The sequence below is a fragment of the Saccoglossus kowalevskii genome, chromosome 8 (genome assembly GCF_978046115.1).
Source record: "Saccoglossus kowalevskii chromosome 8, keSacKowa6.1, whole genome shotgun sequence".
NCBI classification, from domain to species: Eukaryota; Metazoa; Hemichordata; class Enteropneusta; family Harrimaniidae; genus Saccoglossus; species Saccoglossus kowalevskii.
This window is the reverse complement of record NC_140648.1, coordinates 9,628,267-9,649,321: the sequence shown is the minus strand read 5'-3', so window position 1 is coordinate 9,649,321 and position 21,055 is coordinate 9,628,267. Positions and strand designations below refer to the sequence as shown.

The following is a 21,055-nucleotide window of genomic DNA, read 5'->3' as shown; positions in this document are numbered from 1 at the left end:
TACGCCGTTCATTGACTGAAATAATTGTTTCCACTACAATAAGTCCTGTCATGCATTTGCCTCAAGTACATGCTTAACTAATCCAGGAAGGACATAGTGGCAATGCACACTAACTCTATAAGACCATTGGGGCACTCTTGATGTGCACATTAATGTTAAGATAAAATATGTGCTCATCATAACGTTTTGAGAGTCGAGAAACCTGATGCTGCCTATCTAGTCTCCGGATAAGTTCTAGTCATCCCTCGGCAATCCTACTAGTTGCAAAAAGGATATTGTGATTTTTTTTTTACCTGCACTGAGGACAGAAACATCACATGAGGCCGACAGCTTTACATTCCCTCCCTTGACAAGTGGGCAGTACATGTATGTACTCTATGGGAGTCAAACCCACAATCTCCCTGATTCCTGGTTGGACATACCGGGGTACCAACTATTTAGACACACATCAGGTAAAATAGTTGTCCTATAAATTTATAGGGAAGGGAGCTTTTGTGTGTGTGATTCAGTAATGCCCCAGACGGCAAAAATTTAAACCCAACTGAATCTATGATGATGTCCCGCTGTTGGCAATAAACTTCTGATGCAGATATCTTGCAAATAATATTTATTATATCATGAATTATATCACTTCAAACAAAACGTTTCCAACAATACAACTTTACCAGTTATACAAATTGTTCTGGTTTGTAGTTTATAGAGTACAAAAAAACTGATGAAATGCATATTTGTAATGCCTTCCAGTTGAATATCCACGAGTGATTATACACATAGATAATGCTAATACATATGCATGTAAAAAAAAATGGTACCGGGTACTAATATTTACGGTAGTCTTAATGCCATGAATTACATGCCATATTTAACTAAACCTACTGGTGTACATTGTTTGTCATGATCTTAATCTCCAATTTACTGTAGATGCAAAAGGGATACACACAAGAACTAATACACAAGCGAATGGCTTCATGTAATGGGCATTCTGAGATTTGAAATTTTGTTTCAGATACTATCCCAAACTGGTTTCATGTACTGTGGAATACTTTATTTTCGCTGGAATTAATTTTCGCTGAAAAGGCTGTTTGGGCATTTTGTATGAAATTTATTTTCACTGATTTTTGATGAGTTTCATGTGAAATATAGGACCAAAAGTATATTCGCTGGATTTTATTTTCACGGAATCATCCCTTCAGCGAAAATAGCGAAAATAAATTCCAAGCGAAAATAAAGTATTCTACAGTAATTAGTACATGTAAACAATACAAGGAATACTGGTTCAGTAGGCCAATGCTTGGAACCAGACCTATCACTTTTTTTTATGCCTATTGTCCCTCCTGGGACATAGGCCACCAACAAGATTTCTCCAATCAGACCGGGCCTGTGCCAAACGCTCGTTACTTCCAGGTATAGCCCAACCTCCAGACATCAGCCTCTAGGTCCCATCGCCAGGTATTTCTTGGACAGCCTCGTTTCCTGTTGCCCTGTGGGTTCCAGCTGAGTGTCGACCTTGTGATGTTTTGGGTTGGTTATCAAAGGGTGTGACTTAGCCATCGCCAGCGTCTCTGTAGAATTTCCTGTTCTATGGGCTGCTGACTTGTTCTTTCCCTTAACTTCTGGTTTGTGATCACATCTGAATACCATTTTTCTTATCACTATTGGCTCTGTATGCTTGCACATGATTTGCCATACGATGTAAAAATGCATTTATGGGTTTATTTATATTAGGAATTCCTGAAATTCACTTATTTAGTCTACTTAAAATAAAGTATCGATAGTGATGGGATTTTATATTTTCAAAACTGCCAAGGTGAGAAATCTGCATTCAAAGTTTAATATATAAAAAACATACTTCTATATTCAGAAGGTTACGCACAAGACATCCTTTACTTTAAATCATCGTCCGCCTGCACGGTGTTGTTCCGTTCGGACATTCCTCCCTCTACAACACCGTGCGGTAATACCATTCATAATCATGTATGTCACGTGGTTGCGCAATAGAAAGTTTACTGACCAATAGAAAGCTTAGTTACAAAGACTGCCAGAAAGCGCTCGGAGCTCTGCATTTCTGATATTTTCGGCTTCATTACTGCCGATATGTGTTGCAGTGATATCACGAGCTTTGGGGTATAACACCTACTCTTCTATAATAGTCAACAGTGGTGACAACACTATTACCACTATTATTAAGTAAAGCTTGAATAGCTTTGGTCTGAATAGCAGTGAGTTGCATGATGTATGGATATTGTTGCTGTATCGCCTCGACATCCAAGCCAACACAGCTTTAGCTGTGCTCAGCGACATTTATTCTCGGGTCAGGCATTTTCATCGCCTGGCAACCATCATGGTGAAACAAAGACCAATAAATTCTCAGAAAACGGTATTTTGGAATGGTTGTTGTCACCCCCTACATATGCAAACTATTTAAATTTGGTTGGATTTCTTCAAAGTTAAGTTTGTGCTGTTTTTTCGATTTTTTTGACCAGTGCACAGCAGCTCGCGCAGAGTCCATAGAAATACATGATATTGTGGTGCGCGTCTTAAATAGCAACGTGGAGCGTTTAGTGACTTAGCTCCGCCTCGAAGATTTTGATAGCTTGGCCAAGCGCGTTGAAGAAAGAAGTTATGTGATTGGCTGTTGTTAAACTGTGAGGGCATTGTCACATACACATAGTCCTAATGAAATACTTCAAGGTGATATAGAGTGGAGTGCTTCGCCGGAACATTCACCTTGAAAATTCAAGATGCTTTAAATAGTCAGATTGAAGTTGTTATGCCACGTGTTGGGATTGATCACCAAGATGGTGGATAGGACGTGATCGTATCATGGTTGTGCAATTTCAGCATGATTATAATAAAATATTCCCAGTTTGGCAGATGTTGTATTCATGCACATTTTTAGGTCAAAAATAAACAAGCTTTTGAGATTGTCACAGCCTCCTCAGTTCTTGTAATGTCAGCATTTATATGTTTTTTTCTGATCAAGTACACGTGCAAGTTCTATACTGAACTAATGCATTGGCTTGCTACATGTGCAAGTCTCTAATATCTATTAGCAAGGTGTAAAACATATATTGCAGTTCCAAATTATAGTCCAAATATTTATGTCACATTGCATGCAAATTGCAGAAGCAGGCACGTTTTATGATTGGCTGAGTTGTTTGATTTGTTCATAACTATCCCACAATGCACTATGATTTGGAATTGCAGTATTGGTTAGGAAAGAGTACCTGATTGGAACCACTAACGATTTCATCTGTCCTGTCCTGACCGAGCCTGCCTCAACATCTGTATCTTATGACCTAGTATCATAATCCATCTGACCATTTTCCTGTGACAAAAACAAACCGCCAATGGAGAACTTACTGGAGTTGAATGCCCTACCATGGTCTATTCTGCTGCAACTTATGATGGCACTTGCGTCCAAGATACTTGAACGATTAGGATAAGTTCATCATCAGCTTTCTGGGGACACCTGCACTACAGGTCAGTGTGACACCACCAGCTTCATGCATTGTCAATACACCAACCATCTTGTGAACCTAAAGTTCCAATGAGATATTTCACCTTACTTTGAAGACATCACCGGTTGCACCACCGTCCTCTCGCATGGATTATGAAACTTCTATCTACATTGTGGGTTTGAACCAATATCAGTGGATGGCAACATGCCTGTAGCATTTTATCTCAGGGCAAATCTGTATCAGTGGAGGGATAGACTTGGTTACACTTTTAGTAGTAGAGCAGCTCACCACCACCACTCCTGACAACGATGCCCTCACAAGGGATGCTGCCAAAAGACCTGGTAAAGACAAAGACAATACAAGCAGAAGTATCGTCCCTACTAGCCAAGTACTAGTATTACCCTGCTCAGTAACCAGTTATGGTTTCTATCTGCTACTTCGAAAGGATACAGGCGAGCTGAGCTTTTTTCTATCCCTCTATGCCCCAGCTGGTATACTTTTTGTATGATGTGGCTATTATGGGTTGGAAGGTCCCATCCCTGGTGGGAAACAGTTTGTGTAAGAGGTATATCACAGAGGAAGATGCTTCTCAAATGATTGTCTTGCCAGCACACTATATAGCGCCACAGAGGTTGGCTACAACGAGTTGGTCCTTGTCATTAGGGTTGGAATGTATTCAACATGTGATCAACGAGCCGCAATATGCATTACTTGCAAGAAAGACATCACTTTGGTGGCCTTAGCTTCAGATAAGAGATGCAGCTAGTTACAATCATTCCTGAGCTGATAGTTTAGAGGTCTGTCAGACTGACTCAGTCACCTTATGGACTAATCACCTTTTTTCAGATCCAAGAACCACAAAGACCTGACTAACCGGATTCCCCCCATATTCATCCCATGGCTGAATCCGACTTCCGTTACACCTACCAGTATATACCCCTCTCCACCATAGAGGGAGACAGCTTTTGGTTACAGTAATAAAATACTATAATAATAGCTCATTAAGGAATTTCTCTGGCAATTAAACCCTTATTAGTATGTTGTGTAAAATGACACCAAACATACAACATTAACAAAGTCATATGGCACCAACCTTTCAATTTACAATCTCCAAGTATTAGAGACACAATTATATATTGTGGCAATGGTAGTGTGCTTGCCAAACATATTAAAGCAGGGAAATCGTCACCTACGCATACGTCAGATGGCCATAGCGTGTCATTGTTTACAAAGAAGCGTCTACCCATGAGCCTTTGAGTTTTTAGCATGTGTTGTTATCATCGCTTGGGAATCAATTCCCGAGTGTGCGCAGGTGACGACCCTCTCGCTTTAAGTATGAATACAATTTAAATTCAGATAAATATTTGCTTTGTAAGGAAGAACACACAACTTCAATTCAGTAAACTCTTTTCCCATCAACACAAGATTCCCCATCACTACTGGTGACCAATCTGTCCACATTAGATGGTTTTCATATATAAGAACAACCACATTTTGATATACATCGTATATTGCACTAACGTCACATAAACTGTACAAAGAAAGCAATATAATTTTGCAAATGGCCATATAACAGTATTCTTTCTTGGTAAAACTAAAACATGTTCTGTGGTAATTGACATGAGAGTAACATTCAATCTAGCTGAATGACATTTCACAGCACTGCGAACCCCACACACTGGTTTGCTTGGATCATTTCTGCATAAAGTTCATTAGGCTGAAGCATCAAAGAACTTATCCATCATATTGGTTACTTCATCTATTGTGTACTTTATGTACTTATCAGGATTCTTCGTGAACTGCACAGATGCATATCTGAAAATAAAATTTAGATGATGTCAATATGAACACATGTAGAATGCATATTATTACATATGTACTGCACTTTACATGTACTTTGTTGCACCCGTGAAAATATACTCAGGATTTCCACTATCATTATGCAAATGAGTAAAAACAAACAGTTTTGTTTTTTTATTTGGTGTTTGTATGTATAAATAGGGTCACCATGCCTCGCACAATGGTGGTGAATTACAGTGTACTGTGAGTGAGCAGATGTCTGAACATATTTGCATAGGAATAGAATGACAAGTTAACCAATCACTCTACAGAATTAACAACTTTTCTGGCAGTTTTCATAAAGTCTGACAACATAATGTAATAATACCAGAACCCTGTGGCTTCACTCTGATGTTTATATGAGGTATGGAAGTTATTTTCACTTGTGATGTATCCATGCTGCATTTTCACTTGTTTTACTTTGCTTGTGAAAATACAGCCACAGGATACACAGCTAGCATCACTTGCGAATATAAGTTCCATAACTCACAACTATCAGGCCAAGGACATGGGGTTCTGTCATATAATCTCTGGTCAGTGTATATAAGAGATAAAGTACCTACAACTACTTCTTCTGTAGGTAGATTTTGATCAATGGCTGTATTCAATGGCAAGCTGCTGTGTTTTTTGTGAAGAAAAATGTGGCAAGGTTCTGGGCATGAGTACACCATGTGGTAATACACTACAAGTATAGTGTGCATTGGTAGTCCCAGTCAGAATCAGTTTCATGCTGAATATGAATGGGTCAATAGTCCCAGTCAGGATCAGTTCCATATTGAATATGAATGGGTCAATAGTCCCAGTCAGAATCAGTTTCATGCTGAATATGAATGGTCAATAGTCCCAGTCAGGATCAGTTCCATATTGAATATGAATGGGTCAATAGTCCCAGTCAGAATCAGTTTCATGCTGAATATGAATGGGTCAATAGTCCCAGTCAGGATCAGTTCCATATTGAATATGAATGGGTCAATAGTCCCAGTCAGAATCAGTTACATACTGAATATGAATGGGTCAATAGTCCCAGTCAGAATCAGTTCCATATTGAATATGAATGGGTCAATAGTCCCAGTCAGGATCAGTTCCATATTGAATATGAATGGGTCAATAGTCCTAGTCAGAATCAGTTACATATTGAATATGAATGGGTCAATAGTCCCAGTCAGAATCAGTTACATACTGAATATGAATGGATGAATAGTCCCAGTCAGGAGTAGTTACATACTGAATACAAATGGGTCAATAGTCCCAGTCAGGTCAGTTACGTACTGAATATGAATGGGTCAATAGTCCCAGTCAGGATCAGTTATATAATGAATATGAATGGGTAAAAAGTCCGTCAGAATAAGTTACATATTGAATATGAATGGGTAAATAGTCCCAGTCAGGTCAGTTACATACTGAATATGAATGGGTCAATAGTCCCAGTCAGAATCAGTTCCATATTGAATATGAATGGGTCAATAGTCCCAGTCAGGATCAGTTCCATATTGAATATGAATGGGTCAATAGTCCTAGTCAGAATCAGTTACATATTGAATATGAATGGGTCAATAGTCCCAGTCAGAATCAGTTACATACTGAATATGAATGGATGAATAGTCCCAGTCAGGAGTAGTTACATACTGAATACAAATGGGTCAATAGTCCCAGTCAGGTCAGTTACGTACTGAATATGAATGGGTCAATAGTCCCAGTCAGGATCAGTTATATAATGAATATGAATGGGTAAAAAGTCCGTCAGAATAAGTTACATATTGAATATGAATGGGTAAATAGTCCCAGTCAGGTCAGTTACATACTGAATATGAATGGGTCAATAGTCCCAGTCAGGATCAGTTATATAATGAATATGAATGGGTAAATAGTCCGTCAGAATAAGTTACATATTGAATATGAATGGGTCAATAGTCCCAGTCAGAGTTAGAATCAGTTACACACTGAATATGAATGGGTCAATAGTCCCAGTCAAGATCAGTTATATAATGAATATGAATGGGTAAATAATCGTCAGAATAAGTTACATATTGAATATGAATAGGACAATAGTCCCAGTCAGAATCAGTTACATACTGAATATGAATGGGTCAATAATCCCAGTCAGGATCAGTTCCATATTGAATGGGTCAATAGTCCCAGTCAGGATCAGTTCCATATTGAATATGAATGGGTCAATAATCCCAGTCAGGATCAGTTCCATATTGAATGGGTCAATAGTCTCAGTCAGGATCAGTTCCATATTGAATATGAATGGGTCAATAGTCCCAGTCAGGATCAGTTCCATATTGAATATGAATGGGTCAATAGTCCCAGTCAGGATCAGTTCCATATTGAATATGAATGGGTCAATAATTCCAGTCAGGATCAGTTCCATATTGAATGGGTCAATAGTCCCAGTCAGGATCAGTTCCATATTGAATATGAATGGGTCAATAGTCCCAGTCAGGATCAGTCCCATATTGAATATGAGTGGGTCATTAGTCCCAGTCAGGATCAGTTCCATATTGAATATGAATGGGGTCAATAGTCCCAGTCAGGATCAGTCCCATATTGAATATGAGTGGGTCATTAGTCCCAGTCAGGATCAGTTCCATATTGAATATGAATGGGTCAATAGTCCCAGTCAGGATCAGTTCCATACTGAATATGAATTGGTCAATAGTCCCAGTCAGAGTCAGAATCAGTTACATACTGAATATGAATTGGTCAATAGTCCTGGTCAGAGTCAGTCCCATATTGAATATGAATGGGTCAATAGTCCCAGTCAGGATCAGTTCCATATTGAATGTGAATGGGTCAATAGTCCTTGTCAGCATCAGTTACATACTGAATATGAATGGGTCAATAGTCCCAGTCAGGATCTGTTATATAATGAATATGAATGGGTAAATAGTCCTTCAGAATAAGTTACATATTGAATATGAATAGGTCAATAGTCCCAGTCAGGAGCAGTTACATACTGAATATGAATGGATCAATACACAAAGTCAGTTCCATATTGAATTTGAACGGCTCAATAGTCCCAGTCAGGATCAGTTACATACTGAATATGAATGGGTCAATAGTCCCAGTGAGAATCAGTTACATACTGAATATGAATGGATCAATAGTCCCAGTCAGAATCAGTTACATACTGAATATGAATGGGTCAATAGTCCCAGTCAGAATCAGTTACATACTGAATATGAATGGGTCAATAGTCCCAGTCAGAATCAGTTACATACTGAATATGAGTGGGTCAATAGTCCCAGTCAGAATCAGTTACATACTGAATATAAATAAGTCAATAGTCCCAGTCAGAATCAGTTACATACTGAATATGAATGGGTCAATAGTCCCAGTCAGAATCAGTTACATACTGAATATGAATGGGTCAATAGTCCCAGTCAGAATCAGTTACATACTGAATATGAATGGGTCAATAGTCCCAGTCAGAATCAGTTACATACTGAATATGAATGGGTCAATAGTCCCAGTCAGAATCAGTTACATACTGAATATGAATGGGTCAATAGTCCCAGTCAGAATCAGTTACAAGGTAATATAGTGTGAAATACTTACTTCTCTCTGAACAGTTTATAGGGAGGTAAAATGTAATTCTTGTTGTCTTCAATAAGACTCTTTCTAAGGTCCATATCAGGAATTGCATAAAGCTTTTGTATTTGGTAGATTTCCTCAAATGCATTGTTAAAACCCTGTGAGAAATATAAAACCATGAAAACATGATCAACTAAGTTATACCCAGATCTGCATGGAGATGAGCAAACTATCACAAATCTGCAAGTCAGTTTATAGGGACAGGTCTGGTATACAACACATATTGATAGTGAAGTTCCTGTTGAATGTTATGGTAAAATATTAAATGTCATTTTTTTATGTTTTGTGTTAAAATCAATTACAAAAACAAAGACAAAGATAGAATGACAATGCTCATTAACAAGAACCCAATATTTTGTTTTTTATACATTTTGAAGTACATTAGATTAATTTGTCAATTTGGTCACAGACACTACAACATATACACTTGCATCAAAGTATTGGAAATTTTCTGATACTTTGTGAAAAGATTGGCTATTGGTTATTCAGGGCTAAAGAGTATAATTATTTTTCTTCATTCTTTGAATTTCACAAACCCTTTTCAGCTAAACAACTTTGGATAATTGTAAAAGACAAAATGTTGAAAGTCATGAGATGGCCATCAAATCAAACAGACTGTATTTAATGTAGAAACCTACTGATAATTCATGAAAAAGTTCATCAATGTTCATTGGTTTATTATGTAAAATCATGAACATATCCCATGGCACCATGACATTTCTTTGTGATTTATAGTGACATACATGTATTTAGAGAAACTTGTCCTCATTTTATTTGGATAATTTTACAGAGCACAATAAAACAAGCAGCCTGTCGGCTGAGATAGCTCCGCTGTTAGCAATGCACATGGCAATTAAAGAACAGAAGATATCATTAGAAAATGAACAAATCTGAGAGAGGTCCACATGTAGTACCTATATGTATAATATATCAAAGCAATTGGACTTGCGGTTTTCAACAAGAAGTCGAAAATATTACTTTTTACCAAAAATTACAAAAATATTCATCAAAATTAGAGAATTAAAGATATCATTATGAAATGAACAAATCTGAGAGAGGTCCACATGTAGTACCTATATATGTAATATCAAAGCAATTGGACTTGCGGTTTTCAACAAGAAGTCGAAAATATCACTTTTTACCAAAAATTACAAAAATATTCACCAAAATTAGAGAATTAAAGATATCATTACAAAATGAACAAATCTGAGAGAGGTCCACATGTAGTACCTATATATGTAATATCAAAGCAATTGCACTTGCGGTTTTCAACAAGAAGTCGAAAATATCACTTTTTACCAAAAATTACAAAAATATTCACCAAAATTAGAGAATTGAAGATATCATTACAAAATGAACAAATCTGAGAGAGGTCGACTTGTAGTACCTATATATGTAGTATCAAAGCAATTGGACTTGCGGTTTTCAACAAGAAGTCGAAAATATCACTTTTTACCAAAAATGACAAAAATATTCACCAAAATTAGAGAATTAAAGATATCATTACAAAATGAACAAATCTGATAGAGGTCCACATGTAGTACCTATATATGTAATATCAAAGCAATTGCACTTGCGGTTTTCAACAAGAAGTCGAAAATATCACTTTTTACTAAAAATGACAAAAATATTCACCAAAATTAGAGAATTGAAGATATCATCATGAAATGAACAAATCTGAGAGAGGTCTACCCAAGGTACATATACACCATGTATCAAAGCATTCAGGCTTGTAGTTTTCAAGAAGAAGTCGAAAAAGTAAAACATTGACACGGACGACGACGACGACGACGGACAATCACTCATATGATAAGCTCCGCTCGACAAAGTCGACAGCGGAGCTAAAAAAATTAAAAACTTTTTAAATTGAAATACCCCATCATTCACAATATATAATTTTTTCAGCCTATGTCACCAGACTACAATATTATACCAGTATATTAATAGTGTTAATCCATCGATTTGATTGGTCCAAACACAAAATTTGCATACGCAATTAAGATGAAATTGGCTGATAATGCAGAGTTACATTAAAGTGGCCCTGGAACATGAATTGACTGCAGGTTTAATGCAGAAATAACATAAAACCGGTAGTATTTTAGAGAAATATAGAGATTGAATTTTGGAAAAATATTGGAAAAATTACCAAATTAAAAACATCTGAAAAATTATTTAAGCATAATATTGCTTTTTGTTAATGGCGAGATCCAAGTTGTGAGCGTCGGTCATTGGGTGATCGTCGTTCCCCACATGAACCTAAACGAACGCCAAATAGGTGTGTTTGCTGGTAAAACATGTCTTGTCCTTCATGTTGTGACTTTGAAATGGATTGCGAACCTCCAACAACAAAAAACATGATTTGTAAGTTTAACTAGATGAGATTGAGAAATTAAAGAACCAAAACAATGCACAAAAACTACAAGGCAAAGACAAAAATGTATGCCACCAATAACAACTGGTGTTCTGTAGCAGATGTTCCAATTCTACCTCACAAAATTGCACCCGGGTAATTGCAATCTGTTTCAAAAACCTTGGGATAATGCAGAATTTGACAACAATATATGATAATGTAACTCTCACTGGGAGATGTTGAAGGTAATTTTGAAAGCTGCAGATTTGTCCCGAGTGTACACCAACCACTGTATTAGAGCGACAGCATGCACATTCCTTGATTTGGCGACAAGTCGCGACAAGGCATATCATGCACGTGTCTAGTAAGAAAAACAAGATGAGCATCCAATCTTACACCAACCATGACCGTACATGATACACTAGCACGTCTCACCAAGTCTCAAGTTTGCCTTTTTGGTTCGAACAATACAAGATGGTTATGCAGAAGACTATGGAGTTGTAGCTATCAACGTAATTGACATGAATGACCACGCACCTACATTTATTAATACCTCGCCATATGCGAGTGGTATTCGAGAAGATAGTCCACTGCAAACCACAGTCATTCATGTTTCTGCTACTGATGAAGATGCCGGTGAAGACAGTATAATTACATATTCCATATCCTCTGTACTAGATGACAATGGTCCCATAGCAAACACGTATTTCTCAATCAATTCTGACACTGGTGTGGTAACAGTTAAAGAGGAACTAGATAGTGAGCTTTACCGAGAGATTACATTTGTAGTGATAGCAACTGATTCTGGTTCGCCTGCTGAAACAGCTTCAACGACAGTGACAATAACTATTGTTGATGTTAACGATAATCCACCAGTATTCAATCCACATTTTTACAGTGGCGAACTATCTTACTTAAATTTACTTGGTGAACCGGTCATACAAGTTCAAGCAACGGATGCAGATCTAGACACTGTTGTGCAATACAGCATTCATGATTCGTCTAGTACCTTCAGTGTCAACCCAGGTACAGGTGACGTGAGTCTGTCCACTGGAGTTAGACCTGCAGTATACACTAAGTATGCATTCACAGTTACAGGAACTGATGATGGGAACCCACCATTAATTTCAGAGGTTATCAACGCTAGAATAGACACTTTCAACCCTTACCTGAACCTAGTTGCCATACATTTGACAGGACGAACTAAGCAAGATATTTTGGATGATGAAGAGAATTTTCTGGAACCACTGACAACACTTATTCGAGCAGACTATCCAACTGGTAGATGTGGAATATCCCATGTGTTAACTGTTGGTGATGTAGTGACAGTATCGGCTAAGCGACGTCTACTCCAGTCATCGAATATTATAGTTTATGTGTATGGAGTAGCTGATAACACTGCAGATGTCGAATCTGGACTATCAAACACTAAGAACTTTATATCTCAACAATATTTGTTTGCCGTGTTTTCCGGTAATGACGAAGGCACTCCGTCATCCGCATTGTCAGGGTTGTCGGATTACCCCATGAATTTCATCGAAAATGTAACGGAGCCAATTGATGATTGGTGGTTCTCAGCAGCCGGTATTGCGACAATTGCGATATGCTCGTTACTTGGTTTAGCTGCATTGATAGGTTTGAGTGCACTTATTTACTCATGTTGCTGTGGATCGCTAGTCGGTTGTAGGACTGCACTCTGTGCGGGTTTGGGGGACGGAACGGGATGCTGTGCTGCCTGTTGGCGACGATTTATCCTCGCTATAAAAAGCTGTTGTAGGAACTGTTGTGAAAGCAAACCAAGACCGCCTCCTCCAGAACCGGAAGAGTCACCAAAACGTAACTGGGGTGCTAACGTTTACAAAGGATACCATCGCGAAGAAATACCAATAAAGAAGAAAGGTCTTGCGGAGGAATCTGTGCTTTCCCTTCCATCGCCGAAGTCTGGCGATGCTGCCGTAAAATTCAAAGGCTTGGCTGGCAAGGCTAGAGGGGGTGCTGTTGACGATGATATCGCGAAAATAAAAGAGCAGCACGAAGCAGACAAGAGACAGTTTAATAAAGTCCAGGGAGTGAACAAAGCAAGGGCTGAACAGGATTTACAAGACAAACTTGCCGAGCGTAGAAATCGTCGTTTCGGTAATAACGGCGATGGGGGTGATTGAACTAATCTGTTTGTTTGTTTTTTCACCTAGAAACATTGCATAATTTGTGCTTCCACTTATAACATACTACTAGGATTTATTGAATGATATATTACAATTGTCATATTAATTTTAGTGTGAATATTCTTATATACTCTTCAAAACATAGACCTTGAAAGCAGGGACATACAACTCCTGTCCGAGACAAAAGACGTGGGTTTAATCTACAGTACAGTTAATACATTAATGCATACGACTGGCATATTAGATTTAACACCTGAAACAGTTTCAGTTGCTACTTGTTCATGTGTTTGTAAATGTTTGATGATGATAAGTATTATAAATTCACATTTGTCAATGTATAGTGTGTATACTAGGCTATATCGGTTCTAAATATGATGAAATATCCGCTTGTTATAATGATACAAAGTTTAACAGGTCATTGTTTACTTTTAGGCAGTTTTGTTATTTTCACTCGTAACAACAGAATAAAATATATACATTATATTATATTATAACCTGACCTGGCAGACATGTTTGACAGGAGAGAGTATAACATTGGTGTTGACATAGCTTTGTTGTCAGTCCCTCTAGGGTATTAATTGGATATCCCAATGAATACTCACTCACTCCGAAACTATTAATTAAATGTACAAGTTGTAATTTGTTAATGTACAATGCATGAGTTTGTGCAAGTAATTTGATATTAAAATCGCAGTAACATAAAAAAAAAAAAAAAAAAAAAAAAAAAAAAAAAAAAAAAAAATTGCAATCTGTTTCAAAAACCTTGGGATAATGCAGAATTTGACAACAATATATGATAATGTAACTCTCACTGGGAGATGTTGAAGGTAATTTTGAAAGCTGCAGATTTGTCCCGAGTGTACACCAACCACTGTATTAGAGCGACAGCATGCACATTCCTTGATTTGGCGACAAGTCGCGACAAGGCATATCATGCACGTGTCTAGTAAGAAAAACAAGATGAGCATCCAATCTTACACCAACCATGACCGTACATGATACACTAGCACGTCTCACCAAGTCTCAAGTTCTCATTTCCACATGAGCTGGGTATTTATATGTGTGTAGATTCATTTTAAGTACTTACCTTGAATTTATCCTTGATATTCTGTCGGTCTCTGTCCTTAAGTTTGCCACCAATTTCAGGAGTGGCTCTCTGTGATGATACTGGTTTGTGAACTTCCAATATGTTGGTTAAAACTTTACTCCAACTATTAAGGAACAAAAACAAGAATTATTCCTCGCAAAATAATACAGCACCCTCTTGAGTTTATATTGGTTTACAACTAACATGGTTACAGTGGTCAAATTTAAGACCTGTCCACTTGTCCCAGACAGGCAGAGTTTAGCAGTTGAGGGTAAATGAACAAATTACCTGTCCCTGAGGACAGGGTACTCCCAAGTTGCTGAAAATAGCTTTCAGAGATTTAATATTCATGAAATAATAATGAGCCAAAAATTAAATAAGCACCCTCATTCTACGTACCGGTAATACTGGACATTATATATGCCATATATGGTAAGATGTATTCATACACAAAATATTTGTCCACAGTAGAGAAACAGTATTAAAAAGTAGTTACACAAAACTGAATCTCACACAAACAAATACAACGTACAAATACAAGTTCGGGCAACAATGTTATGCTCTCCATCCTAAAGCCAAATTCATTATTCTCCAAAGAGATACAATATTTCTTGTCGTAGGTCTCATACCACTAACCAACCAATGACCACTTATAGCCCTCAATTTAAATGCCTTGCAAGAACGGAATTTTTTAAATATTTTTTTTCTCAGGTGCTCCCTGTTTGAGGGTGTGATCACCTAGGTCAAAGGTGAGACCAACATGTGGTCTGTTGTTTACTACTTAGTGACTGTGTACCTGTGAGTTTATTCTGTGTGTATTTGGATGCTCTAATCTTGGTATTTTTTCTGTAATCAGTGATTTCCCTAGGTGCAATCCAAATACAGTAGATGTGTCTTGTTTACCTGAGATTTGCAAGAGTTTGAGCTGGCCAACATGTTAGTTTTTTTTCATGTGGCTGATTACTAGCATGTTGATTTCCCATTTTTGAGCCATATTTTCAACTTTCTTCATTATTTTCATATAGCAATCTCGTCATATGTTAACATTGTCGTCTATGGAGTTTCAATTAGTGGTACGAGACCTGAACACTACTTTACACAAAATCAGTCAAGATATGTTTTAGAAATAGTTAAGAATACATGAAAATAAAACCAACAGCCATTTTTAATTGAGTAACAAAACAGAAAGTCATGCATCAGTAACCGGGGTAACCAGTTATGTATTTTGTATCACCTTTGAACAGAAACAGGAATGTTCAAGAAATGATATCGAACACAAAGAAGTACAAAAATTGCAAACCCAAAACCCGAGTCTGATGAGTACTAAAGATATATATCAATATAAATGTATACAAAAATGTACAGTATAATAATCAATTCAATTTATTTATTTATCTTTATATTATTTTCCATTACAGTTATACCCTACTTATCCGGGTAAGAGCCCATGCCTGGACAAATGCCCCCCCCCCCCACACTTTTGACACAATAAAGATCATATCCGGGCACACGCCCAGGGCGTCTTTTTTTACCCAAAACAAAAAAAACTATTTTCTATTCGTTGACTGTGGTTGTATTAACAGTTGACTTTCTTGAAGTCTGTCGTGATACTTATAAAAATTGTTAATTGTGTAAAACAAAGAGTGAACGCAAAATAGCTGTGACAGCTTTCTGCCTTCAGGGCAGTGCGTTCACCGCTGATTTTTTCAGAATCATAACAGTCAGCAAGTCTATAAAAATAAATATTAAAGCAGAAACGATAGTTTTCTTTTTGAAACATGTCGTGGCCGTTTGGTTTGTGCTTCCTTAGAAACGATTCAAGCCAATCGTATAAGGAGAGCTGCTAAGCAAGTGTCGCACTCGTTTGGCTTTAGCGTCGTCGACAATGAAAACAATGTTGCAATATTGTAGCAACCCGTACCTGAGAGAATGGTTGAAATCACGTTATTTTGGCTTTATAAATATGTTGTAGCAGCTTGCGAATCCATAACCGGGGACAGCAATTTTGCAATGTCACGCCGAAGACTGACAACTTTTTTAACATCTATAATCACTGCTATTGCATTTCTGTCATGAAAACTATTCTTCTGTCGTTGGATAAAAAAAAAACTTCCTATTTCAAGTCCACCGCAATATCCATATAGTGAGACATTCCAACCGTCGGAACTTGCTGAATGATAACCGTGATTAATAAGCGTCGGGTCTGATAAGAAAGCAATGTCACGATTTGACCTTTATGATGAAATACGAGTAGTGATGTCATTCTTAGCCAATCAGTAAAGCAGATGCATAAAGGTCAAAGATGATTGCTAGACTGTAAACAAAAGCATCGTGTGCAATCGCAGCAGAGCGACCCCATTTTTCTTGTCTCTTTATTATGATTAGACATGAATGAAAAGTGCCAAGCTGACAGACTGCAAAATCCGTGGATTAAAAGTCCAAACTGTGTGGGACGATATCGATGAACTTCAGGAATAAGTTGTAGGGATTTTGTTCGACTTGGACATTTGAGGGTTTTGAGTTTGACGAAGATGGCAATGAACGTACAAATAAAGATCTGAGAAGTTTTTTCAAACAACTATGAATTTTTATAATTTTTACTGTGTAAATTTGTAAATTATTATTGATCTTGTATGACGGTTGATTCGTAATTTGTCGAGACCGGAAATCATTTTACGCAGTTTAACCCCTGACATTTTAATTCATTTTAAGTTTACGCGTATTGGGCGTGTTTGTCGGCAGGAAAATCCTAATTCAAATGATTCCTCACTGTCGATTTTTATTATTTCTGGTTTATTTGTCACATTATAAGCAATACATTATTTTTGTTATACTTCTAGTGTTGCATATTGTTCATTTATTTCCGTTGCATGTATTCATTTGCCGTTCTATTCCTTGCTGCAGTTTGATCTGCGTGTTGACAATTTTCGTTTTTTTTGCCGGGAATCTCCTGGCAAACGCCCACCCCTTCTTTTTGTCAATTTTCCATGTTCAGGACCCTGGGCTTATACCCGGATAAATACGGTATATTCAATATGTAAATTTAATAGTTTTACTGAAACAAAACACCATGAAATATAATTGATTAAGATGTGAAAGGCAACATAATAAAGTTGGGTAATATTTAAACTTAACAATTGAATCCAATGTCAACAAATAATAATGACTTAAATCTGGGTTAGTATTAAAATGCTGGAACAGGGGAATGTATGTTAATGTATTCAAGAACTTCACTATCAACATGAAATTTTCATTTACAATCTATGTTAACAATGTATATGCAGCGATATTAACAAAAAATATGAATCTGAGGACTGAGTACCTACACAGTGATAATAATTAAAAATTAAACATTTATCAATAGGGAAAGTCATTATAATTATATTAATGAAGTAATACATGAATTATCATACTAATTGTACTAATACCTGGTCCTATAGTTTGTTTTCTGCTCTTCAATTAGATCTTCATACTGTTTTTCAAGATTCTGTAGGACTGACTCAACTAAGTGCATGGAAGCTAATCTACCACTACTATATAGGATGAATCATAACTCAAATGTACTGGCTGTATTAGTGTACTATCATAGTTCTCAATGCAAATACATGCATACAAAAAGCCACAAAGTATGTGGCATGGGCATATTTCTCAAAGTATGTGGAAATAGACATGGTTTCTCAAAGTATGTGGAAACATGGTTTCTCAAAGTAAGTGGAATGGTGCATGTTTTCTCAAAGTATGTGGGAAGGGGCATGTTTTCTCAAAGTATGTGGAATGGGGCATGTTTTCTCAAAGTATGTGGAAAGGGGCATGTTTTCTCAAAGTATGTGGAAAGAGGCATGTTTTCTCAAAGTATGTGGAAAGAGGCATGTTTTCTCAAAGTATGTGGAATGAGGCATGTTTTCACAAAGTATGTGGAAAGGGGCATGTTTTCTCAAAGTATGTGGAAAGAGGCATGTTTTCTCAAAGTATGTGGAAAGAGGCATGTTTTCTCAAAGTATGTGGAATGGGGCATGTTTTCTCAAAGTATGTGGAATGGGGCATGTTTTCTCAAAGTATGTGGAAAGAGGCATGTTTTCTCAAAGTATGTGGAAAGAGGCATGTTTTCTCAAAGTATGTGGAATGAGGCATGTTTTCTCAAAGTATGTGGAAAGGGGCATGTTTTCTCAAAGTATGTAGAAAGAGGCATGTTTTCTCAAAATATGTGGAAAGGGGCATGTTTTCTCAAAGTATGTGGAAAGAGGCATGTTTTCTGAAAGAATGTGGAAAGGGGCATGTTTTCTCAAAGAATGTGGAAAGGGGCATGTTTTCTCAAAGAATGTGGAAAGGGGCATGTTTTCTCAAAGAATGTGGAAAGGGGCATGTTTTCTCAAAGTATATGGAAAGGGGTATGTTTTCTCAAATTATGTGGAAAGGGCATGTTTACCAAAGTAGTGGAAACATGGTTTCTCAAAGTAAGTGGAATGGTGCATGTTTTTTCAATGTATGTGGAAAGGAGCATGTTTTCTCAAAGTATGTGGAATGGGGCATGTTTTCTCAAAGTATGTGGAAAAGGGCATGTTTTCTCAAAGTATGTGGAATAAAGCATGTTTTCTCAAAATATGTGGAAAGGGGCATGTTTTCTCAAAGTATGTGGAAAGCGGCATGTTTTCTTAAAGTATGTGGAAAGGGGCATGTTTTTTCAAAGTATGTGGAAAGGGGCATGGTTTCTCAAAGTATGTGGAAAGGGGCATGTTTTCTTAAAGTATGTGGAAAGGGGCATGTTTTCTCAAAGTATGTGGTACTGCAATTGGTTTCTCAGAGTGTATGTAATGACAGAAGTGTGTGGTTTCTCAAATCGTCTGGAAAGGGACATGATTTCTCACATTGTGTGGCTGGCAGTTCAAATTTCTACTGGCATTATTGTTTTATCTATGACACTATTTTAAATGTGTTTAATAATTGGAGATACTGTCAATCCATCACACCCCCATGTGCGTGCTAGGACCGATTTTAAACAGCAACACATTAGTGACAGTGAATGTATACATCTAGCATATGTAAAAATCTTCCAATACATTGCTTGGTTTCAGCATACATACATTTAGCTCTTATACCCACCACCCATACACCAATGCAAAACTTTACCTCTTAGAATATTGCCTCTTTTGTTCTAAGATAATGTCCTCATACTGTTGTTCCACATTTTCTTTGGCACACTCAACTAGCTTTATCAATCCTGATCTGTTAAAGGAAAAGAGAAAACAAAAATGTATTTTATCATCATTCATCATCATAAATTTTTTATAGATGTAGACACACTAATCATAATTATTGGAAATAGATGGTGTCAATGTGGTCAATATATTTCTCACTGAGTTACTGACTTTATATGAATCATTACAATTACTGGATTGTTAAAATAAATTGTGTTGCAGCAGTCACAACATGTTATGTTTGAACATAAGTGTATTTTAGTTCAACTCCAATCATCAGAAATGATCCAAATTTACAGACCTGATCTAAACTATTGGGAAAGCAACTCTATAATGTGTGGTGCCAACACATACTGTACTTATGAGTGTATAGCATGCAACTTTTATATGTAATGCTGCAGATATATTAAAGCTCATTATTAAATTAATCATGTCTGTGTATTACCCCATAGCATCATGAACCATTTCATTGAAATGTGATGATTATACAAATTAAGCAATTATTATGCATAGATTTCAACCCAAAACTAGGTTTCATGATAATGTGATGATTAATTCTAAACAAGCAGCCTATCGGCTGAGATAGCTCCGCTGTTAGCAATGCACATTTCAATTAAAGAACTGAAGACATCATTAGAAAATGAACAATATGAATTGTATCAAAGCAATCGGACTTACAGTTTTTAACAAGAAGTCGAAAATATCACTTTTTACCAAAAATTACAAAAATATTCACCAAAATAAATTTTAATTAGAGAATTGAAGATATCATCACAAAACGAACAAATCTGAGAGAGGTCCACATGTAGTACCTATATATGTAATATCAAAGCAATCGGACTTACAGTTTTCAACAAGAAGTCGAAAATATCACTTTTTACCAAAAATGACAAAAATATTCACCAAAATTAGAGAATTGAAGATATCATCACAAAATGAACAAATCTGAGAGAGGTCCACATGTAGTACCTATATATGTAATATCAAAGCAATCGGACTTGCGGTTTTTAACAAGAAGTCAAAAATATCACTTTTTACCAAAAATGACAAAAATATTCACCAAAATTAGAGAATTGAAGATATCATCACGAAATAAACAAATCTGAGAGAGGTCCACATGTAGTACCTATATATGTAGTATCAAAGCATTTGCACTTGCGGTTTTTAACAAGAAGTCGAAAATATCACTTTTTACCAAAAATGACAAAAATATTCACCAAAATTAGAGAATTAAAGATATCATTACAAAATGAACAAATCTGAGAGAGGTCCACATGTAGTACCTATACATGTAATATCAAAGCAATTGCACTTGCGGTTTTTAACAAGAAGTCGAAAATATCAGTTTTTACCAAAAATGA

General features: G+C 36.7%; 2 protein-coding genes across 3 annotated transcripts in view; one reads left to right on the top strand and one right to left on the bottom strand.

Moving 5' to 3' along the window:
• Positions 1-4,953: 4,953 nt before the first annotated feature.
• LOC102804837 (exocyst complex component 7-like) overlaps positions 4,954-21,055 on the bottom strand; it is a 53,549-nt gene continuing 37,447 nt past the window's right edge. For both annotated transcript variants that reach the window (XM_085502147.1, XM_085502148.1), the window contains 4 exons: positions 19,627-19,722; positions 14,500-14,623; positions 8,862-8,995; positions 4,954-5,276 (listed from right to left, as the gene is read on the bottom strand). In XM_085502147.1, coding sequence (XP_085358273.1) covers positions 5,174-5,276; positions 8,862-8,995; positions 14,500-14,623; positions 19,627-19,722 — 457 coding nt within the window. In that variant the 3' untranslated portion in view covers positions 4,954-5,173. The remainder of the gene's footprint in view (positions 5,277-8,861; positions 8,996-14,499; positions 14,624-19,626; positions 19,723-21,055) is intronic.
• On the top strand, positions 11,484-13,444 carry LOC144355293 (cadherin EGF LAG seven-pass G-type receptor fmi-1-like). The gene is made up of 2 exons (XM_078010652.2): positions 11,484-11,492; positions 11,673-13,444. Exons 1-2 carry the CDS (start codon positions 11,484-11,486, stop codon positions 13,407-13,409), a joined length of 1,746 nt encoding a protein of 581 aa, XP_077866778.2. The 3' UTR covers positions 13,410-13,444.